The sequence below is a fragment of the Trachurus trachurus genome (genome assembly GCF_905171665.1).
Source record: "Trachurus trachurus genome assembly, chromosome: 5".
NCBI lineage: Eukaryota > Metazoa > Chordata > Actinopteri > Carangiformes > Carangidae > Trachurus > Trachurus trachurus.
The window spans coordinates 12,613,973-12,633,318 of NC_139896.1; the positions used below are offsets into that span (position 1 = coordinate 12,613,973).

General features: G+C 43.2%; 4 protein-coding genes across 4 annotated transcripts; 3 read left to right on the forward strand and 1 right to left on the reverse strand.

The window, feature by feature from the left end:
* Positions 1-3,520, reverse strand: snai1a (snail family zinc finger 1a). The gene is made up of 3 exons (XM_083971087.1): positions 3,236-3,520; positions 2,209-2,718; positions 1-1,428 (listed from the first exon to the last, which is right to left on the reverse strand). The coding sequence occupies exons 1-3, from the start codon at positions 3,309-3,311 to the stop codon at positions 1,244-1,246; spliced, it is 771 nt and encodes a 256-aa protein (XP_083827213.1). The 5' UTR covers positions 3,312-3,520; the 3' UTR covers positions 1-1,243.
* A 1,815-nt stretch (positions 3,521-5,335) lies between these two features.
* tp53inp2a (tumor protein p53 inducible nuclear protein 2a) lies at positions 5,336-7,390 on the forward strand. The gene is made up of 4 exons (XM_083971089.1): positions 5,336-5,507; positions 6,272-6,435; positions 6,803-6,902; positions 7,041-7,390. Exons 2-4 carry the CDS (start codon positions 6,327-6,329, stop codon positions 7,273-7,275), a joined length of 444 nt encoding a protein of 147 aa, XP_083827215.1. The 5' UTR covers positions 5,336-5,507; positions 6,272-6,326; the 3' UTR covers positions 7,276-7,390.
* Positions 7,391-8,044: 654 nt separating this feature from the next.
* LOC310985644 (glutathione hydrolase 7-like) lies at positions 8,045-11,587 on the forward strand (the record flags this gene model as incomplete). Its single annotated transcript, XM_083971263.1, has 15 exons — positions 8,045-8,061; positions 8,221-8,491; positions 8,568-8,719; positions 8,818-8,935; positions 9,011-9,078; positions 9,179-9,252; positions 9,347-9,528; positions 9,644-9,731; positions 9,821-9,939; positions 10,042-10,127; positions 10,583-10,723; positions 10,845-10,962; positions 11,048-11,185; positions 11,278-11,287; positions 11,448-11,587. 15 exons carry the CDS (start codon positions 8,045-8,047, stop codon positions 11,585-11,587), a joined length of 1,722 nt encoding a protein of 573 aa, XP_083827389.1.
* Positions 11,588-13,334: 1,747 nt separating this feature from the next.
* Positions 13,335-18,098, forward strand: cyld2 (cylindromatosis (turban tumor syndrome) 2; the record flags this gene model as incomplete). Its single annotated transcript, XM_083971265.1, has 13 exons — positions 13,335-13,769; positions 14,044-14,173; positions 14,592-14,836; positions 14,922-15,090; positions 15,502-15,634; positions 15,790-15,894; positions 16,194-16,273; positions 16,367-16,433; positions 16,512-16,644; positions 16,738-16,846; positions 16,977-17,095; positions 17,429-17,633; positions 17,893-18,098. 13 exons carry the CDS (start codon positions 13,335-13,337, stop codon positions 18,096-18,098), a joined length of 2,136 nt encoding a protein of 711 aa, XP_083827391.1.
* Positions 18,099-19,346: the final 1,248 nt, after the last annotated feature.

Consider the following 19,346-nt stretch of genomic DNA (forward strand, 5'->3'; position numbering starts at 1 on the left):
CATAGTACAAAATTGAAAATACACATCATCTGCACATTGCACTATAAAACACTGCCATAAATTGTTTCGGAAAGTTAAAAATTCATCTTTGTATTGTCCATTTACAGGATTATGGTCACATATGAGGAAACCATGTCTTCATGGTGTAAACTTTTAAAAAATATCTTTGGTCCCAGCCTTATTGCATATTCAAACAGTTTGGCGCTAATTTCTACTAATACTGCAATCAATGGTTTTCTACTAACTGAGGTAAGAAAATGCACAGTTTGTTTGTTTCAAGAGTAAAAACAATTTGAAGGCACAAACTCTTTTAAGTTACAAAATATGGCTTTGGCTGGTATTATTAACACTGTGGTAACCTTGAGTGCATGGCTTACATAGTCGTCCAGGTTGCAGTGGAGCTGCAAAGTGAAGCTTCTTTGGAAAAATAACAGACAGAATGGCTCTTCCTATCTCTGAAACTCATCAGGTTAAAGACAAGGCATGGATGTAGTCAAAATAGAGGCTTAAAAGGATCCCCACTGGTGAAGTAGACTAACTGATGCCATTCTTTTGTGATGACATGCTTCCTCTTTTTTTTTCTTAAGCAAACCAAGGGCAGTGGAAGTCACCTGCTATCAACCGGCGAAGGTCATGGCTGTAGCACCTGTTAGCACCTCGTCTATCTACACCACAGTACCAAGGACAGCTGTGTGTGCATTTGCCTTTGTGTGTGTGTGTGTGTGAGTGTGTGTGAGTGTATGTGTGTGTGTTTTGAGGCACGCTGAGAGATTTATTCCACCCACGCACCCCTACCTCTCAGCAGCTGTGTCTAGGCCGTGATCCTGAGTTGGCCGGCACCAGGACAGAGACAGGAAAGAACACCTCTTACCCCTATGAGTTCACTACATATTTGGTCTTTGGAATGGGCACGAATAGCAACAAAGGGGCTGATATCAAGTGAGTGTCGGCATTGCTCAGTTCAGATTTGGTCCGGCCTCAAGACTTGGAAGAAAAAATCTGCTTCTCAGCTGTTTTTTTTTTTTTTTTTCATGGAGCAGAGAAGCAAAGAGGCTTGTAAAGTCAGATCCATAATGAGGCTTGATTCCCTCCAGGTCTCTTAAAGCAGGCCATTTTACGCTCTTTATGTCCTTATGGGTCATCAACAGGCCAGCTGGGCTTGATTTGACCCCCTCTCTGTGTCCACTGCCCTGAGCTCTGAGTGGGTCCCTCTCTCTCTCTCTCGTTCTCACTCCGTGAAGTCTCACACCGCAGTGGAGCAGCACCCTGAGGAGCTGTGTTTTTGCAGCAACGACATGCGGCTGAAGGTGCGAGAGCAGACGCTGCATTGGTATTTCTTCACCTCGGCGTGGGTCTGCAGATGAGCCCGCAGGTTGGAGCGGTCGGCGAAGGCCCGGTTGCAGTGGGGGCAGGAGAACGGACGCTCACCTGGATGAGAAAAAGGCGGAAAACACATGTCATATGACTTCACTGGTTATTCCCCCCTTTAGATGTGGCTATCACCACTGATGTCATCCTAACAACAATCGGTACGTCTCTGAGTTCACAAAAGCTTTCCATTAACACCTCACACAGACACACACAAGAGACACACAGATGCTCACACACTCACAAACACACACACATACACATTCTGGAGATAATGAAGAAGCACATGGTAGACTGGTGGGGTCAGAGCCTGACTGAATTAGCATGATTCAATAAGTGCCAAATGAGATTAGCATTGTGACAAGTTGCAGCAGGTACTAAGTGCTCACAGATAGCAGGGAGCCTTCAGGGTTTTTCTTGTAACCCTTTTGTCACTCATGTGCCTCTATGTCGTTGTCTTCCCCAACAACTGTGATAAGATAATTAACTGACGAGCCATTGTTCACCGGACATTAAACACAATGAGTGATCAATGAGCGCAGGGTCTACAGAGGGCTTCCCTATGTGACGGTGTCTGCTGATCAAGTGCTGAGCTCATCAAACTGATTGTCATGGATATCCTCGCTCGCTTACTTCACAGCCCTGACGATGAGGGAGTGAACCTGGTGACTCACACAATGACAGCTACTCTCATGTAGATTCACTGCTTCTTCACTGCAACACCACGTACACTGATTTCCTCACGTATGAATCAAGGGGGAACATTAGCAGGTGGTGGGGGAGGATGAGTGCTGCTGTTATGGAATCTCCTGAAGTAAAAAACAACAATAAAAATCTCACCTGTGTGCGTGCGGATGTGGCCGCGCAGCAGCCACGGCCTGGAGAAAGCCTTTCCACAGGTGGTGCACACACAGGGAAGAGTGTGCGAGCGGATGTGCATCTTCAGAGCCCCCAGGCTGGTGTACTCTTTGGGGCAGTGTTTGCAGAGGAAGGCCGGCCTGGCCGCCGTGACCGGGGCCTCTCTCTCCTCCTCCTCCTCTGGGGGACTGACAACATGAGCCATAACGCCGGTGCATTTCATCCGCTGGCGAGGGGCGTATGTGTGTACAGGTTCGGGGCTGGGGGGGTCCGATGTGCGTCCTTCATCCTCCTCTCCGCTGCTGCTGGCGCTGCTACTGAGGCTGGACGGGGAGCTGAGGTCCAGGGGGCCGGGGGTGACGGAGGGCTCTGTTTGGGAGGTGGGCAGGTAGAGGGCGGGCAGGACGCTGAGGTCCCACACCAGACCTGTTGTCAAGCAGGTGGCGTCTCCTGATGCGAGCTCAGCAAGAGGATACCTCTCCAGTGAAGTGTCTGAGTAGAAAGGGGAAAGGAGGGTTAAAAAATTACAAGTAAACCAGAATTCCCCTACATTTGATTGAATTATAGAACAACAGACAACAGATTATCCATTAGAAATACACTCTAAATACTTTTGACAACTCCACACATACAATGTGTTTGAAGTGATTCTGATTGCAAATGCTTGTTTTCCCTCAACATTTACTGAGTATAAAGCTGGAGCCATGGGAGGGTTTCATGGGCCGTTTCCTCCCACGTATTCACAAGGGCTTGTAACATGAATGGTGCTCTGTCTGGCTGCAGAAAGGGGGAGAAAGTGCATCTAACGGGCCCCGACTTGAACGGGGAGTAGTCCGGTTTGTAGTTGAACCAGACATAAACACAGAGAAATGAGAGAGAATGTGCTTTACTTTGAACCAGAAATCAACAACTACACTCAAGAGAACTTAAGTGTTTTGTGTAGTTTACGCACTTATACAAGGATGCGTCCATGATTGATTCAAGGAATAAAACAACTTCTTTAACTCACCATTCTGACATTCAAGTTCACTGTAGTTTGGCTTTTGTCTAGCGAAGTACTTCTTGACCAAGAAAGACCGAGGCATTGTCCTTTTTGAGCGTCAAATAGCCGTGCGTAAAAGTGGGCTATCCTGCGGTCACGACGTACAAAGTTTCACCGAAGAATAAAGAAGTAAATCAAACCGTGGTCCTCGGATCCGTGGGAAAAAACAGATATTTATGTATATCCTCCCGTGGTCCACGAGTTTCAGTGGACTTGAGCAGACAAACTGAGAGTGCAGCTTTCATGAAGAATGACAAAATGCTGCTCTCTGTTCTGAAATACTCTGACACAGGCGGTAGGGGTGTGCTCGCCCCGAGGGCCCTCCCCACCTCCCGTATCAACGCTCAAATGCGCAGGAAGAAGCCTTTAGTGCTCACACACTTTTACAGCAACAAAAACACGAGCCTCACACGGTTCAAACACGGGGATCCTGGGGCGCTGACACGCAGACAAGAAAAAGGTGAAGGGACTGTAGCAAATGACTTTAATTAGCCTACTGTATGAAACTGACCGCGTGAGTGCCATAAACTACGGTCCCACACTGTGGCACTGTGTGGTCCAGTTATGCAGACATGGATGGATGGAAATGTTATTAAAAACAAGGCTGTATGGCTCATGGCGTGAACACTAATAAAAGGACTTCGTGGCGTTTCCGATATGTGCCGAGAAACATCCACTCATCCATCCTTCAATTGTGCAGGACAGTCTATTCAATCATGACTAATTCAATAGTCTCTCCAGTGAAACTAGTCATCTGTGTCCAGCACGGCCACTCACCACTGTTTTCCCCCTTTAGAGAGTTTGGGAGGAAATAACACGAATAAACATAACTTTATTTCGCCTGAATTGAAATTAAGAGAACTAAGAGGGTTAATTAAGAGGGTCTTTTTTTTTATATATATATATATATATAATAGGCTAAGTAAAAAACAAACAGACAAACTTTAACTTTGTGACTGCACTAATTTAGGTGTCATCAGTCCTGTCACCTGCCACACTTCTTTTATTCAAGTGCCACACTGATGCACTTGCCACTGTGTCCGTGGCAGAGCTGCTATGAGCAGCTTTGTTAGAGTAACTGCACCATCTCCTGGAAGAAAGTGAGTAAAGAAATATGACCAGTTCATGCCAACAAACACTAGGTGTCGCTCTAGGACAAATGATCACAGTGTTAGCTACAGAAATGTCTGTAAAAGGCCTTCTTGCTTTCCAACCGTTCTAACAAATTGTATTAGTAAATACGAGGTTATTCTAGCATATTTCATATTCTGGTTAAGTAGCTATAAGACGTGTGCATGTGGGGAAAACTGTCAGCTTACTGTTAACAAACTTCAGGACACTTGTCTGGGCAAAAAGTGGCTTATTTCTTACCTTGTTATAGTGGTTAGTTTTGTCCAGGGTTTTGTCCCAGCATGAACCGTAGGCCAAAGATGTGACTTTGTCTGACTGACTTGACTTTTGAGTTTGAGTTTTTGAACCATAAATGTAACGCTTCAAAATTCACTTTGTGTTGTTTTATCATGTTGTGGCACTTCACCAGGGATATTAAGGATGGACACCTTCATAAAGCATAAACGATACAGTGCACACAGGTGATGTAGCTACCTGAAACACTAAGTTCTCCACCTTTCACCATTTAACATTTGGTTTGATCTGCCTGATCAAACTAGGTGGAGACAAAGACACACCTGGCTGTATAAAGAGTTTTGGCTTCTATAAACTTATAGCTAGCAAAAGCAGCTAGACTTCGCCTGCCTGTCTGCCTGCTTTCTGTCTTCGCTGCGAGAGTTTTATGTTTTCAAACAGATCGATACTCTCCAATATTAATCAATAAACTCGTTGTAGTTTGGTATTTCCCGTTCCTGTGGTTAATTCACCAATAAAACAGCTCAGATTCAGAGTGGCAGCGGCTAACAACCAGTGCCGTTTGTCGGGCGGGAGGGCGGGAGTTATCTCGAAAGCAAAGTTTGATCTTTGACGACGCTCGAACTCCGTCCGCGGCCTCTGATTGGCTGCTTTGTTCCCGGGGGGCGGGGCCATGGGCGGCTCCTCTGTTGTCTGAGGTCGGTTGAATATTTGAAATACAAAACAACAACACCCTGGTTTGGATAACACAGTTACAGATTTTCCAAAGGCTTTTTTAGAAAAACAAAAGAAAAAAACATCAACCTTGAGAGATACCTGTGGACATTTTCACGGCGACTCTTCACAATGCTCAGCGAGTCAAACTGAGAAACAGGTAAGAAGACGCTGCAGAGCTGCAGCTAATTTACAGAGACACACACAAGCTGCCGTCGACTGACAAAACAATAGGTTGTCAGCATCACCATAACAGACATCAGACACATTTTGTTTAACTATTAGCCTGATATTTTATGTGTTATGTGCTGCTGTTTGCCTGAGCGTAATTGTGTTGCAGCTAGCTACCGTAGATGTTTTAATGTTATTTTAACCCTGCAGACGCTATGATACAGAGATCAGGTCAAGTAATGTAAAATACATAGTAACGTTAATAGTTATAGTATAGTATAATTCTGTCATTTTACCTATTGTTTCTGTGATGTGTACCTAACTGCATTCATGCTGCATGAGTGTACAACATATCAGGATCAGTGTGCACTGCAGAAATGCATTCAGTGTCAGTTTTAATTGAAGGGCACTGGCTCATCTTTATCAGCCATTAAAAGGTGCATAACTACGGTAGCTTTGCACTGACAAAATGTCTGATAAAGAGAGAGCCCCTCCCCCACATATCAAGAACCAGATGGACCCTAACAATGCAATTCTGGGGGAGTGGGTACCATTATTCATAACCACTGCATTTCAAGAAATTTCATTGGACGTCCCAGTCAGCTGACCAAACATTGCATGAATTTTGAAAATTGAATCATGAATTAAGGGTCTCATGGCATCACCCACTCTCAAACTGTCAAAGATGGATTAGTCACTGAAGGAGGCTGAATGAACATGCACACACAGCTGTTTATTTTATTTTCTTGTCAGCTAAAGATACCTGAGTTTCCTGCTGAAGAAAGAAAGGAAGGAGGACAAAATAGAGATGTTCAAAACCATCACCCGTCTGTTGTTTGGAGGAGAGGAGGAGACCCCCAAAGGAGTCAAGTCTGGAGAAGTGGTGGAGGAAGAGTGGCTTGTTGTCACTCATCAAGGTTGGTTATACATTTAAAAAACACACAACTCTAGTTTCCACAAGAAACTCTTATATTTAGAATATCTGACTGTAGTATAACAATACTGATAAACAGGTGTGTGTCATGGAACATTGATATTTTCATTATTACAATTTTAATTTTAAACTTGCCCTTGTTGAGTGAAGCCAAGGGCACAGGGGGCTACAATTGAAACAGTGCTAACTACTGACATGCATTTTGATCCACAACATGTTGATGTCACATTTGACGGCATCATGGATAACCTATGTTTAAGCCAAGAAAGACAAGTAAACAAACTGAAAAGGCCATTTTGCATCTTAATGTCATGTCTGTTTGTTAAAATGTACTGTTCATGTCTCCACAGAGTCAGGTTCAGCAGAGAACCATGCAGAGCTGACTGACCCCCAACCATTAAACCCTGCTCCTCATGGAGACACATTTGCAAACATAGAAAGTGATAAAAGGTGAGGAGCAAAGAGAAATGCTGATATATGTGGAGTTTTGACTTCCATCTCCAATGTTGCAACTGTTTAACTTCACTTGTACTGCACACAGACTTTCAGGGTTGTTAAATTTGCAAATTTGCTTGTGTTTCTTCACAGTGAATTGGATTCAGAGGCCACAGTTCAAAGCAGTGGAGCTGTCTCTGTCTCTTTCTCTCAGCCCAAAGTTTTGGCAGAGGTCACACAGCTAACCTGCAACCAGAAGGCGAAAGCCTGGGCAGAGCGACACCAAATGTCCCGTAACTCCATCCAGCGCCAAAACCGTGTTCGCCAAGATGTCCAACACCAGTCCTTCCACCTCCAACAGCCCGGACATCGCAACCTCGGCCACTGAAGCTCTGGTTGTAAGCCAGAAAAGAATCTCTCGGTGTACAATATACACATTAAACTCACACTATAATTCACACCTACACACATATAGGCAGCCACACACACATCAGAGTAGACCACAAAATCAGTATTTCATCTGTTTACCCACTTTGAAGTTGAAGTTGAAGATCTAAGCTATACATCTAACCCAGATGTAATCCATTATAACACTTGACAACTGTTATCAGTTAATAGGCAGCTACATTATAACCTGTACTGTATATGTTTCATTGTGTGCATTAGAATTTATACATGTGGATGAGAAAAGTGCAGCCTATGCAAAATGTATCTCCAAAGTGATGTGATTCATGTATTTACATGCTTTTACTTAACCTGTGTGTACTTGGTTTAAAACCTTTTTATACAACAATAAAAAAAAGTATGACTTTTTTCAGCCCGTGCTTCAATTGTGAGTCATTTTATGATTTCCAAATGACACTGAACTACTCAGAGTTTGACAGGTGGAAATGTTGCGAAATCATTGGTTGGGAGGTAATTGCACCTGCTGTGCTTGATCACATGTTAAGCTGAGGGCGGAGTGCAGATTCAGTGAGGAAAGTTTTTTGTGTTGTTGAAAGAGCTTTGCCCTGTAGTGAATGAAGAGAGGATGGATGTGTCTCCTGAGTCAAAACTTAACAAGCAGTCGACCTGTAATTACAGAAGTTTTGCCGATTCAGTTAAGTTGGCTGATGACTCATCACGCAGCGACACCACCTGTGAGCAGAATATAAATCATGGTGAGAGGATACAGGTACTGGTACAGTGTGGATTCTCTATACACAAGATACAGCTGGATGTCTCTCCAATTTACACCTACCATGATGCTAATTTGCAACACTGCAGGTGCACATCACTTGATTTGATGTTGAGGGAGAAAACAGGCCGGATCTCTGTGCCCTGGCTGGTGAAGTCACCTTATAGTATCCACCCTGCTAAATTACTGTGCATGTTGTTACCTTCCTTCTGCCACAGATCTCAGCCACCTCCCAAAGGAGATCCCTCTGAAAATGATGGCCTCTGGCAGCCCAAATCCGTTTGGAGAAAGCCTGCCCGGCCTCTCAGACACAGACAATCCCACCTCCACTCAGGACAGCCTCGTGCCTCTGTGTGCTGCATCCATCATCTTCGCCACTGCAGTGACAATTGCTTTGGTCCTGCATTGTTATCTGGGGGAACGTTTGGTACGTCCGGTCCTGCTGTATCACGCAAGTTTAAACCACCACTGCATTATTTATCCTAATCGCTGCTGCGCTTCAGGTGTTTGTTAAAGGTGTGTTGGTGTCGGATCATGAGCGCTGCACTGCCCTTGGTCAGAAGGTCCTTCACGATCACGGCTCCAGTGTGGATGCAGCCATCACTGCTGCCCTGTGTTTGGGTGTTGTCCATCCACATGTGTCAGGTATTGGTGGGTATGTGACAGGTCAGTGGTTCTTGTGCTCGCTGTAAAACACCAACCACTATCTCATCAGTCATCACACATTTGCCCTCTCTTGCCCTCTCTCTGTAGAGGTGGGGTGATGCTGGTTCATGACATCCATAAGAATGAAACCAGGGTGATCAATTTTCATGGATCTGCACCCAAAACACTAAGAGACGAGATGCTGCAAAATGTGTCAGAGCTTAAGGTAATTTAAATGTGGGGAGGTGAAGAGCAATAAATGCTATAATTTAGTCTGTAAATACCTATAATCTACTTTCAGGCGGGTTTACACGTGGGAGTGCCAGGTATACTCAGAGGGTTGCATCATGCTCACCGTCTGTATGGGAGGTAAATGAACATGGATAAAGTGTCTTTTGTTCACTGCTGTCTTTTTCTTCTGGTGTTGAGTTATCAAAGCCAAATATATCTTGCAACAAAATCACTGCAGTTTATCATGGGAGGATGTGGTCAGCAGAGCCGCTGCCGTCGCCACAGAAGGTTTCAATGTGTCTTTCAGTCTCTGTGAGTTACACCATAGCTTGTTAACCACATGTTTACAATATACCTAACCCGAGCGTGATTTATCAGAGTGTTACTTATTTGTCTTCCTCTACAGCTGAGGCCATATCAAAGGTAAAAGGCGAGCAGCTACCGCAACGTTTCAGGGGCATGTTCTTCCCGGGAGGCCGACCTCTGACCCCTGGGTCGTTTCTGAGGATGCCCGCTCTGGCAGGAGTCCTCGAGGCTGGTCTGTCAAACTTTTATGATGGGAACTTCTCACAAGAGATAGTGGATGAGGTAAATCACATTCAGATATTAAACAAGCTGGTGTGAAATGCGGTTTTGGTCTGAGACATGCAACATCATTTAAAGGTCAGGTGTTCAAAACCTTTCTCTGCGGTTTCCTACAAAGGTGCAAACAAATGGAGGGGTCCTGAGCAGAGAGGACATCTCTAACTACTCTGTGGCAGCTGAGCCACCAGCTGAAGGCCTGTTTAATGGTATAGACTAAACTTTGTTCCACATCGTGCTAGAGAAATGTGTTTGTAATCATAATGCTTTGATTTACACTATATTACTTTTGCCCCAGAGTATATAATTCAGGTTCCTCCTCCCCCGTCTGCTGGTGCAACATTGTTATCAGCTCTCAGTGTGTTAAAGGGCCTCTACAATAACACGGAAAACCAAACATCCCACTGGGGTTCTGAGGTACTGGACTGCAAGGCTATAATACTAAAGTTTTTTTTTTTTTTTTTTTTTTTTTTAACAGAATTGCTTTAAATATGTGACATACTTTTTCTCCATAAACAGGCCCTGAGAGCTGAAGCCACAGCCAGTGGTTTGGTTGACCCTTACTCTAATTCTTCAGTGGCGGGGCTGCTCTTTGACACACTGAGGTAAGAAATAAAACATAATGATGCAACTGAAAATGATTTCACTGCTGATTAATCTGATTGTTTTGTATTATTCATTAAATATCACAAAGTAGGGAGTTTTTCCATCATAACCAGAGACGTGCCATTGTCCCATGTCTCATGAAACCTTCAATCTAAAAGCCGCAAACATTCATCTTATTATCATACATGATGAGGAAAAGCAGAAAATGAGTTCTCAATTGATTATCAGCATAATTTTATTGATAAACTACAGTTTCAGCTCTAATCTATTTACACCATTCACAAAGAATTCAGTTTATATCTTCATGTTTGTGTTACTTGCCTGTTGTGTTTTCTTGTTCAATTGTTTTTGTCGTATAGTGACAACTCTACTGCGCAACAGTAGAGCTGACTCATCATAACACCAGGCATTTTCAGTGAACATCCTGTTCATATTCTCTCCTCTTACGACAAAGTGAGAGTCAGATCAAGAGCACTGATTCCACCCACACATCTCCACCCAAGTACGACTCCACTATCGACTCCCTTCAGCCTGACGTGGAGGCCGGACACGTGGTGGTGATGGGACCAGATGACCTCATGGTGTCGGTGACAAGGTGATGGCATATGGTCTGACACGAATTATTATCACAGCAGGGGGTTATGTGTGGTATGTATGCGCTGCTGGACACAGTGGCATTCTTCCTTCTTATCTTTTTTGTCGTTATGATCTTGCAGTTCCTTGAGCAGACCGTTCGGGAGCAGGCTCATGACTCAGTCAGGTGTTATACTCAACAGCCTCATGCTGGATTTCTCCTGGTCAAATAAAACCAGAGGGCAACTACAAACCAATCAGGTGCATAACCATTAAAAGCATCGCCATTTAAAATCAGTCAGCTTCAAAGCATTGACTCTCAATCTGCTGTAATTCTTACTAATAGGGAAAAGAAGTTGAGACAGGAAAGACGTCCCTGTCATCGCTCATTCCCATAGTAGTGGTGCCAGCCTGGCATAAATGTGGCCTCTACATGGCTTTAAGCAGCTCAGGTGGACAGAAGAGTTTCAGTGTGATCACCCAGGTTTGATAACTTCACATCATGAAAGAGTTTCAATTCTGATTTAGTAATAGATTCAAATAAGGACATTTATTGTGTGTTTTTGTGTCTTACAGATGTTGATTGGTGCTCTCTCTGGCTATAACGAGAAAAAATACAGCCTCTCCCTGACAAGACTCCATCCACCAAACAGATCTCTTGCAGATTGTATGTATGTGACATACCAGCAGTTCACCTTTGCCATTATTGGGGTCACACTGGTAATTTCCTGTTTTCCCCCCATCAGCTGAATCTCTAAAAGATGACGTGCAGGTGCTGCATCAAAAGAGTCGTGTAGCTCAGAGACAGAAGATGAACTCTGCTGTCCTGGGCATCCTGAGGAACAAAGATGTCGTGGAGGCCATAGAAGACAGAGACAGTTTCTGAGGTCCTGTTGGGTGTTATCTGGATAAGTTGTTGTTACAGTGAATTATGTAAGTTTGTGGTTGCTCTTCACTGTCTGGTACCTTTCTGTTGTTATGATCACCAGCCTGCAGAGGGCAGTCCTCCAACAAACAAGGCAAATGTGATATATTTATTTATAACTTGTCTTGAAACCAATTAAAGGAATTAGCCTGATGTCTTGATCTCCATATTCCATCAGTCTGCTTTTAGGTAGTTGCTGTAATTGAACACAGACCTGATGTAGGTCTGAGGAAACATGAGCAACATGCACTCACTGTGAAGAAAACGAGGCCTGTTATGTAAACTGATGTGCACACAAGATACTGTCAGATATGCATGCTTGCAGTGTCACAGGGTTGGACACATGACATGTGTCTGCGCGCACACAAACACGTCACTCAAAACACTTTACTCTAGGCACAGGTTACTGTAAACATTTTTGTTAAATGTCTATTTGACACTGTTTCATTGCAGCCACTGGTGAGTAATGTCCCGGTGATGAGAAATCATGAGGGTGTGGTGACGTCCCATGTAGTTTTAATATGAAATATGAAATATGAAAACAAAGCCTCAGTTAGCAGAAAATGAAGTCTTGTTAACTTTAGACTATATTCTGAGAAATTATGGTGCACATGAGCATTCAGGATTATTTTAATGTCAAATCCATCTTATTTGGGGGAGACCAAGAAGCCCAAGGTCATGACTCAAGGGCCACATAGCCTCATCATATAGGCTAGTGAAACAAACACAGCAGCAGTAACCAAACAGAGATCTCTATTTTGTCTCAGTATAAATATACAATCAGTTATATTTAGTCACATAGGCACAAGACAATAACATTTTTTTTTTTTTTTTTTTTTTTTATCATATGGCTTTGTGCATTTCCTTAAATACAAAATACAGCCACTGCGAGAATATGTGCAGTAGAAAACATGACACGATGATTTTGAAACAGAACAAATCTGACTTGATTTTGTAAGTTTTGTGTATGGTGTTTACAGTTGTATGTGAAAGTGCATTAGTCACCAGCATCCTTCCCTGCTCTCGTGACACCAGCAGTTATGCATTTGCGGAAATTTCGCTGAGAGCGCGCGCTGCTCGGGGCGGAGAGTGCGCGAGGCGAGCTGCCAAGTGGGCGTCGTTGGTCAGTGTTTAAATCCACGCAGGTTGATCCCACCTCCTCCATAGTAGAGAGAAGGAAGAGGTCGATCATCGCCCCGGACTCACATGCTGCTGTGTGCGGTTCAGTTCATGTAGCGACAGAGGAATCACCTGCTGCTCCGACAGATTAAAAAACTTAAGGTAAGAGAATAAGTTTCCTACGATTCAAATGCTGCATCGACTCTTATGATGTAACTGTACCAGAGTTGGTGGAAACATATTACAGCAGGAAGCAGCGTTTGTTGACTTAAGGAGGTGGAACATCATGGATCATATATTCAATTAAGGTTTTGCAGGGACTCATGGAAGTTGCTTTTATATTTTAAAGAGTATTTAGACATAATTAAAGTCAAGCTGCTACTTGTGCAGCACTGTTAACTCAGTTTATGGTGATGTGTTACATACCACCTCACATTAAACTATAATTGTTTGTCTAAATATATTTTTACTTTATAATAAAGCAACCTCAGCTTGAATATGTTATAGTAATAATGTACCATTGCTGTATTTCTACAGGTTACCTGCTTCTATAAACACATCTGCAGTCAGACTGCTGTGAGGGGTTTCAATGGAGCCCAGAACTGTTGTAAAGGAGAAATTCTTCATTGTGATACGTGGGAAGTCGAGAAAAGGCTTCTGCCGAGGATGTATAGGCCGTGTGGAGGCAGAGACGCCGCGCGGGGAGCTGATGGGACTGATGTACTGCAGTGGCTCCAACGCTGGGACCCCCAAGAGCGGCGGCGTGGTGAGGAGAGAGGACACGTACCCACTGACCCGCCACCAGGCCCAGCTACTGCTCTTCGTCTCCTCCATAAGCAAACGGCTGGAGCTGCTGTGCAACCCGCAGCTGTTCTCTGCCATCTGTGAGCTGTCTGCGGACGACCTGGTGGTGGTGAAGCACAAGAAGGGCCACCTGCCCGCGATGGTGAAGAACCTGATGCAGATTGGGAGGAAGGAGAACAAAGATGACCTGCACATGCTTGCCTTCGAGGTGGAATTTGTGGTGGGTGAAGGTGTTTTAACTGTTTGTTTTTTCACCCACATGCAGCACCACAGTGTTTGTGTTTTCATTCAAAGCACAGGTAGCAAGACGCACAACTATAATTACAAGGTTAGGCAAAGATTGCCAGACGGATACGTAAGAGATGTTCGTCATTAAAGTGTACACATGTGCAGGAGCGTTGTGTTCTGTAGTGTGTGTGTGAGTACAAAGTGTCCACATGTTTGCATCTTTGCTTTTTTAGTAACTGTTATGTTTTTGTTCTTCTTCTTCGTAGGACAATGATCACAACTTGTCATCCAAGAAACCCACTCCCCTGCCGCTGTTCAGTGCTGCAGACATCGTCCAGGTGGTCCCAGCTCACTCCGTCCCCCTCGGGCTGCACTGGAGAGATGGCCAATGTGGGGGTATGTCTGCGTTGTGGTCAAAGTTGCAGCTCGTCTGCCTCTATCAAGAGTCACCATCTGGTATTCCTAAACCGCATCATCACATGATGTGGGTATATTGATTTTATGAGATAAAGTCATGAGTTAGGAATGTTTAGACCAAACACCTGTGGCCACTGAAGGGGCACAGAGGAAGTAGTCCCAATACAAAACTGGAAAAACTGGTCCTGTTACTGTGGAATGAAGAACAGTCGATTCATCACATGGTCTGGCGTTTTTTTCACATTGTTCGTTCTGAGCCGTCTACATACCTCCGCATGTACACATGTGTGATGTTAGTCAGAGGTCAATCTGATGAGGCAGCATGTGACAAGTTGACAAAAAAAAAATGTCATATGACTTTCTAACCATTATCCTCTTCTTTCCGCCCCCATCCTAGGCCTGAACCGAAAAGCAGTGACGCGTATCAACTCCATGCCCAGTATAGGATCACGTGCACGTCAAGCGAGAGAGAACCAGGAGCGGACTGTCATTCAGAGCCAAAGTCTGACCAGATCTCATGTACCGCTGGAGGTGGGGTCCATGGTGGAGGTGGTGTCCAACTCCGGCATCACAGTGTACGGGGTCGTCCAGTGGTTGGGTGCCCTTCCGGGAAAGACTGGAGAGTGGGCTGGGATCGAATTGGTGAGGCACTAAGATGTCACACAGTTGTTTGCTTCAGGTATTTAAGAGCCTTTATATTTTATTTGTTTTTTTTTAATTGTTTCAGGACTACGAGGTGAAGGGCTGCTCTGACGGGAAATACGGAGCCCAGAGATATTTCACATGCAAAGCGGAAAGAGCTTTATTTGTTCCTGTCACAAAATGCAGCCCTGACAGCAGGTTCGTCTGCTCCTCCACAGGAAGGGAGACCACAAAACCCACCGAAGCACCTCCAGGTTAGTTACACACAAAATATAATGACTCTAAGCTTGATATCCTTCACAATGGCCTGACCTAAGCTGTGGCATTCTACATAGTACATAAGCATCCTACAGGAGGTTGACTGGAGGTGAACTTGTGTGTACTTTAGAAACGGATGCTTGTCATTCCTTTCACTAATAGTCATTTATAATCGGCATGGTTATGAGCAAGAGAGAAAACAGTCACTAATCATAGTTCATAATTGGTTTAAACAGCTTTATTTTCACACTCTTCTGCCTCTGGCACAATTCCTTTAGTAGACGTTATGTCACTGCTGCCTAAAACAATGGCTCATATCCAAAGCTGCCAATGAAAATGAGTAAATCTGCACAAGCATGTCAATGAATAGAAACATCTGTATGTTTATATTTGCTTGCTGTTTTCAGTTCCTCCATTTGAGGACTCGGAGGAGGATGCGTCACCTGTCCCTGAATCACAGGTCACGTCTTTGCTGGTGGGGAGAATGAAGGGGATTCAGGGCCACATCAACTCCTGTTACCTTGATACCACACTGTTCAGGTAAAACCAGTTCACCACCCCTCAGAGCACATTGTTGCACACGCACGCTCACATATAGTTTATTTTGGAGATTATAAAGAGCCAAATGAGCATGGTGAACTGTTTGTCAGATAAGCAGCGACTGTAATAAAACAATGTGTTTTTCTTCTCTTCAGTTTATTCAGCTCATCCGTGACCCTGGATAATATCTGCAGGAGGCCCGCTGACACGGAGCGACCCATAACCTGCACGCTGAGAAAAATAGTCAACCGTTTACGCAGGTACAAACACTGTCCTCAAGACAGTGGCTGTTTCTTATCTTTATTTAATATTCAGAGTGTTTGCAAAATAAGAACATCATGACATTTCACATAATCTCAACTGGTCAACAAGAACTCTCCGTCTTAATGATTCAGATTTTCTACACTAACTAGCTTGGAAAGACAGTACATACTAACTTAGAACTTGCTTGCATAAAATAGGGTGTGTCTTTTTACTCTGGAATAGCTGCATTCAACCAAAACAATCAAGTGTGTGGGTTAATGTGTTTGCTCACTGTTGGCTAATGCTTTTATTGCAGACAAGGATTTGTGCCTGCTGAGAGTGTGATGAATTTTCGCAAACAGCTTGGCTGTGACACCTTTCAAACAGATGAAAAGGGTAAACATCAACATCTTCATAACGTACAGTGGTAAAAATATATATTAGTGTTTGCATCGTATTAAAGCTTACTTGTGTTTTGCTTCACTGCAGACCCAGAGGAGTTCATCACAGTCCTGTTTCAGAAAGTGCTGTGCATGGAGCCACTGCTCAAGCTCAGGTATGAACCTGAACCACCCAGGGTTAAATAACTTGTCCTATTTTTCTGTTGAGTCACTGAAATGTTTTTAATTTTTAGGTCGAGAGGAGAAACATCACAGGGTGCCTACACCCTCCAGATTTTTCTAGAAAGAGAACAGATGGGACAGGTGCCCACTGTCCAACAGCTGCTCGACACATCCTGCCTGTCGGGTGACCTCAAGTTTGAAGAGGTGAGTTGCTTCTCCTGGCCTAGAAGTCCTAGTAGGTTTATTAATTTTGTTTATACACAGTCATCTAACCCCAACGTTGCATTTGTCCCTCAGATGCCGTCCTGTCTAATGATTCAGATGCCGAGATTTGGAAACAAGTATAAAATGTTTTCTCACATCATTCCCTCCACTGAGCTGGACATCACAGACCTTCTACACAACTGTGAGGAACAGATCTATTTCTCACTGTATCATCAAATCATACAGCATGTGACTGGAATACTTTCTTTAACACTGTGGTTTGTTTTGAAGACATTTTAAAATACTTATGAATGACCTACTTTTCCCAACAGCTCCGAGAGAGTGCTTTGTCTGTGGCCATTTGGCAGAGTACGAGTGTCTTCAGTGTCTACCAGATCGAAAGCTGCAACCAGGAAGAATCAAGCAGTTCTGCTCTACCTGCAACACACAGGTAATTCACACGATCATTTTAGTTGTCAAGCATCCCATTAAACCAAATAGTAATGTGAACTGAAATCAGCCCCAACTATAAGCACTTTTTAAATCCAGGTTAAAAACATTTCTCTTTTCATGTGCTTATGGCTGAGCTCTTTTTAATAACTTTAAACTTGATCTATTTTCTTTTCTCTATATACTTTTTTTTAATTCTTCTTTTCTCTTTAAAAAAAAAATGTTTGTTTTTATGCTGTTCTTTTTAAATGTTTTGCCTTGGTATTAAATGCACTATATAAATAAAGATGCCTTGCCTAGTGTAAAATGTCTGACTTTATTATTTTTTTTACAGGTGCACAGTCACCATACACGGCAGGGTCACACCCCCAGAGCTCTAGAGGTCCCGGCAGATGTTCTCTCAGACGCTCCTGTCCCCAGACACATGATGCAGCTGTTTGGTGTGCTCTGCATTCAAACCAGCCACTACGTGTCTTTTGTCAAATATGGCCTCGACCCTCACTCCTGGCTTTTCTTTGACTGCATGGCAGACAGATGTGGTAAGACAGATTTCAGCAATGTTTCATTTACTCTTCTGAATAGTCGATTTCTTTGCCTGTATTTTAGTTTTATTCGGATGTTCGTGCAAGCACAGACTTGTTTTGGGTTTTCTGTGAAGTGGTTACCCATGACTGCTTTATTTTCTGATAATGCTGCCTTGACAGTATTAGATAAGGATATAGTCTGACGTCTGTCTTTGTTATCTCATCTTGAGCTGATGCCTAATCTTAAGGCCTCTTTTTTTTTTTTCTTTTACAGGTGACGATCAAAGTGGATACAACATTCCTGAGATCCAAGCTTGTCCGGAGCTGGGCGACTTCCTGTCCCAGTCGGAGGAGGAGCTGGCTCGGGCAGACCCCTCCCAGGCCCCTGAACTAATGCGCAGGCTGCTGTGCGACTCCTACATGTTTTTATACCAAAACCCAGCTACGCCACTTTCAAATCCAAACCATCCGGAGCCTTAAACACATGAAGACGAGGACGCAGTGTTCTCACAACAGTGTCTTGACAACCTTGCATCTCTGCTTAATCAGCAAAATGTTGCATTGATTATTAAATCCAAGTAGCATGAACTGAAACGGATGCTTTCAACGTCATGGAAAGAAACTATATTTTTGATCACAAATGCAATATTATCTGACTTTGATCTTAGTCAAAGATGATGTTGATGTGCAAGGAGAGTGACTGATCAGTGAAAGTGTTTCACTGTACTCCTCATCCTTGCCTTCTTTTTCACTTGAATGCCTTGTTGTTACATTTATTATTTATACAAAGTTTTTCAAAGGGAATTGTAGCATGTCGATTTTCATGACATTATTCTCATTTATTTTTTGTCTATTATTTGATGAATTAAAATTGAAGTACATTCAAGCACTTTGTGATTTGTTCATGTGGTGTTTCATAATTTAAACTCTGCAATGTCACTTGATAAAGCTGTGATTGAAAACACTCAATGAAACTTTACACATTACATTTTTTATTTTTTTTTATTTTTTGTCATTGTTGATGGGCTGTCCCCTAAAAACAAGATGGAAAAAGCTACATGGTTGCTTGTATTTAATTTAGGCTACAGTAAACAACTGCACTGTGTACAGACATTGCTAGAGCAAAATATTGGATCTGCTATGTCATATTTTCATTGATAAAATGTAAAAGAAATTTAGGAAATTGGGGTGACACGGTGACACAAACGCGCCCTGTAAACCCGAAATCTCTTGTCTATGACGGATAAAACTGCACAAATATACACAAACATGTATATGATAAATTACGTTATCCACCGCTCCATGGATTGCTTTCTCTCCGCCTTTGGTGAAAACAAATGCACAGAGGGTTAGCAAAACAGTGGAAAAGTGACTGGACTTGCATAGTTTCCTTTTAAAATAAAGGCAAACACAACTATAGTGTTTTTGAGTTTTATTTAAACAGAAAATACACAAAACTCTACTTGTTTTTTTCAGCAGCCTCTCACAATATGTAACAAACATTGATCTGGTCATTCACCTACATTTAAAGCTAAAGTATGAATGAAATCTTTTGAGTTTAGACAGAGCACTTTGAGGCCTTTACATGCCACATCAAGCCAGGTAATAGTGATATAATGGACTGCAATGCCCTCTTGTGGATGGAGAGGAATTTGTCTTGAACACCATTCACCAGATCCACCATGAGTCTGCCTACTACTCTATTTACCACAGTCATAGTCAGTCACT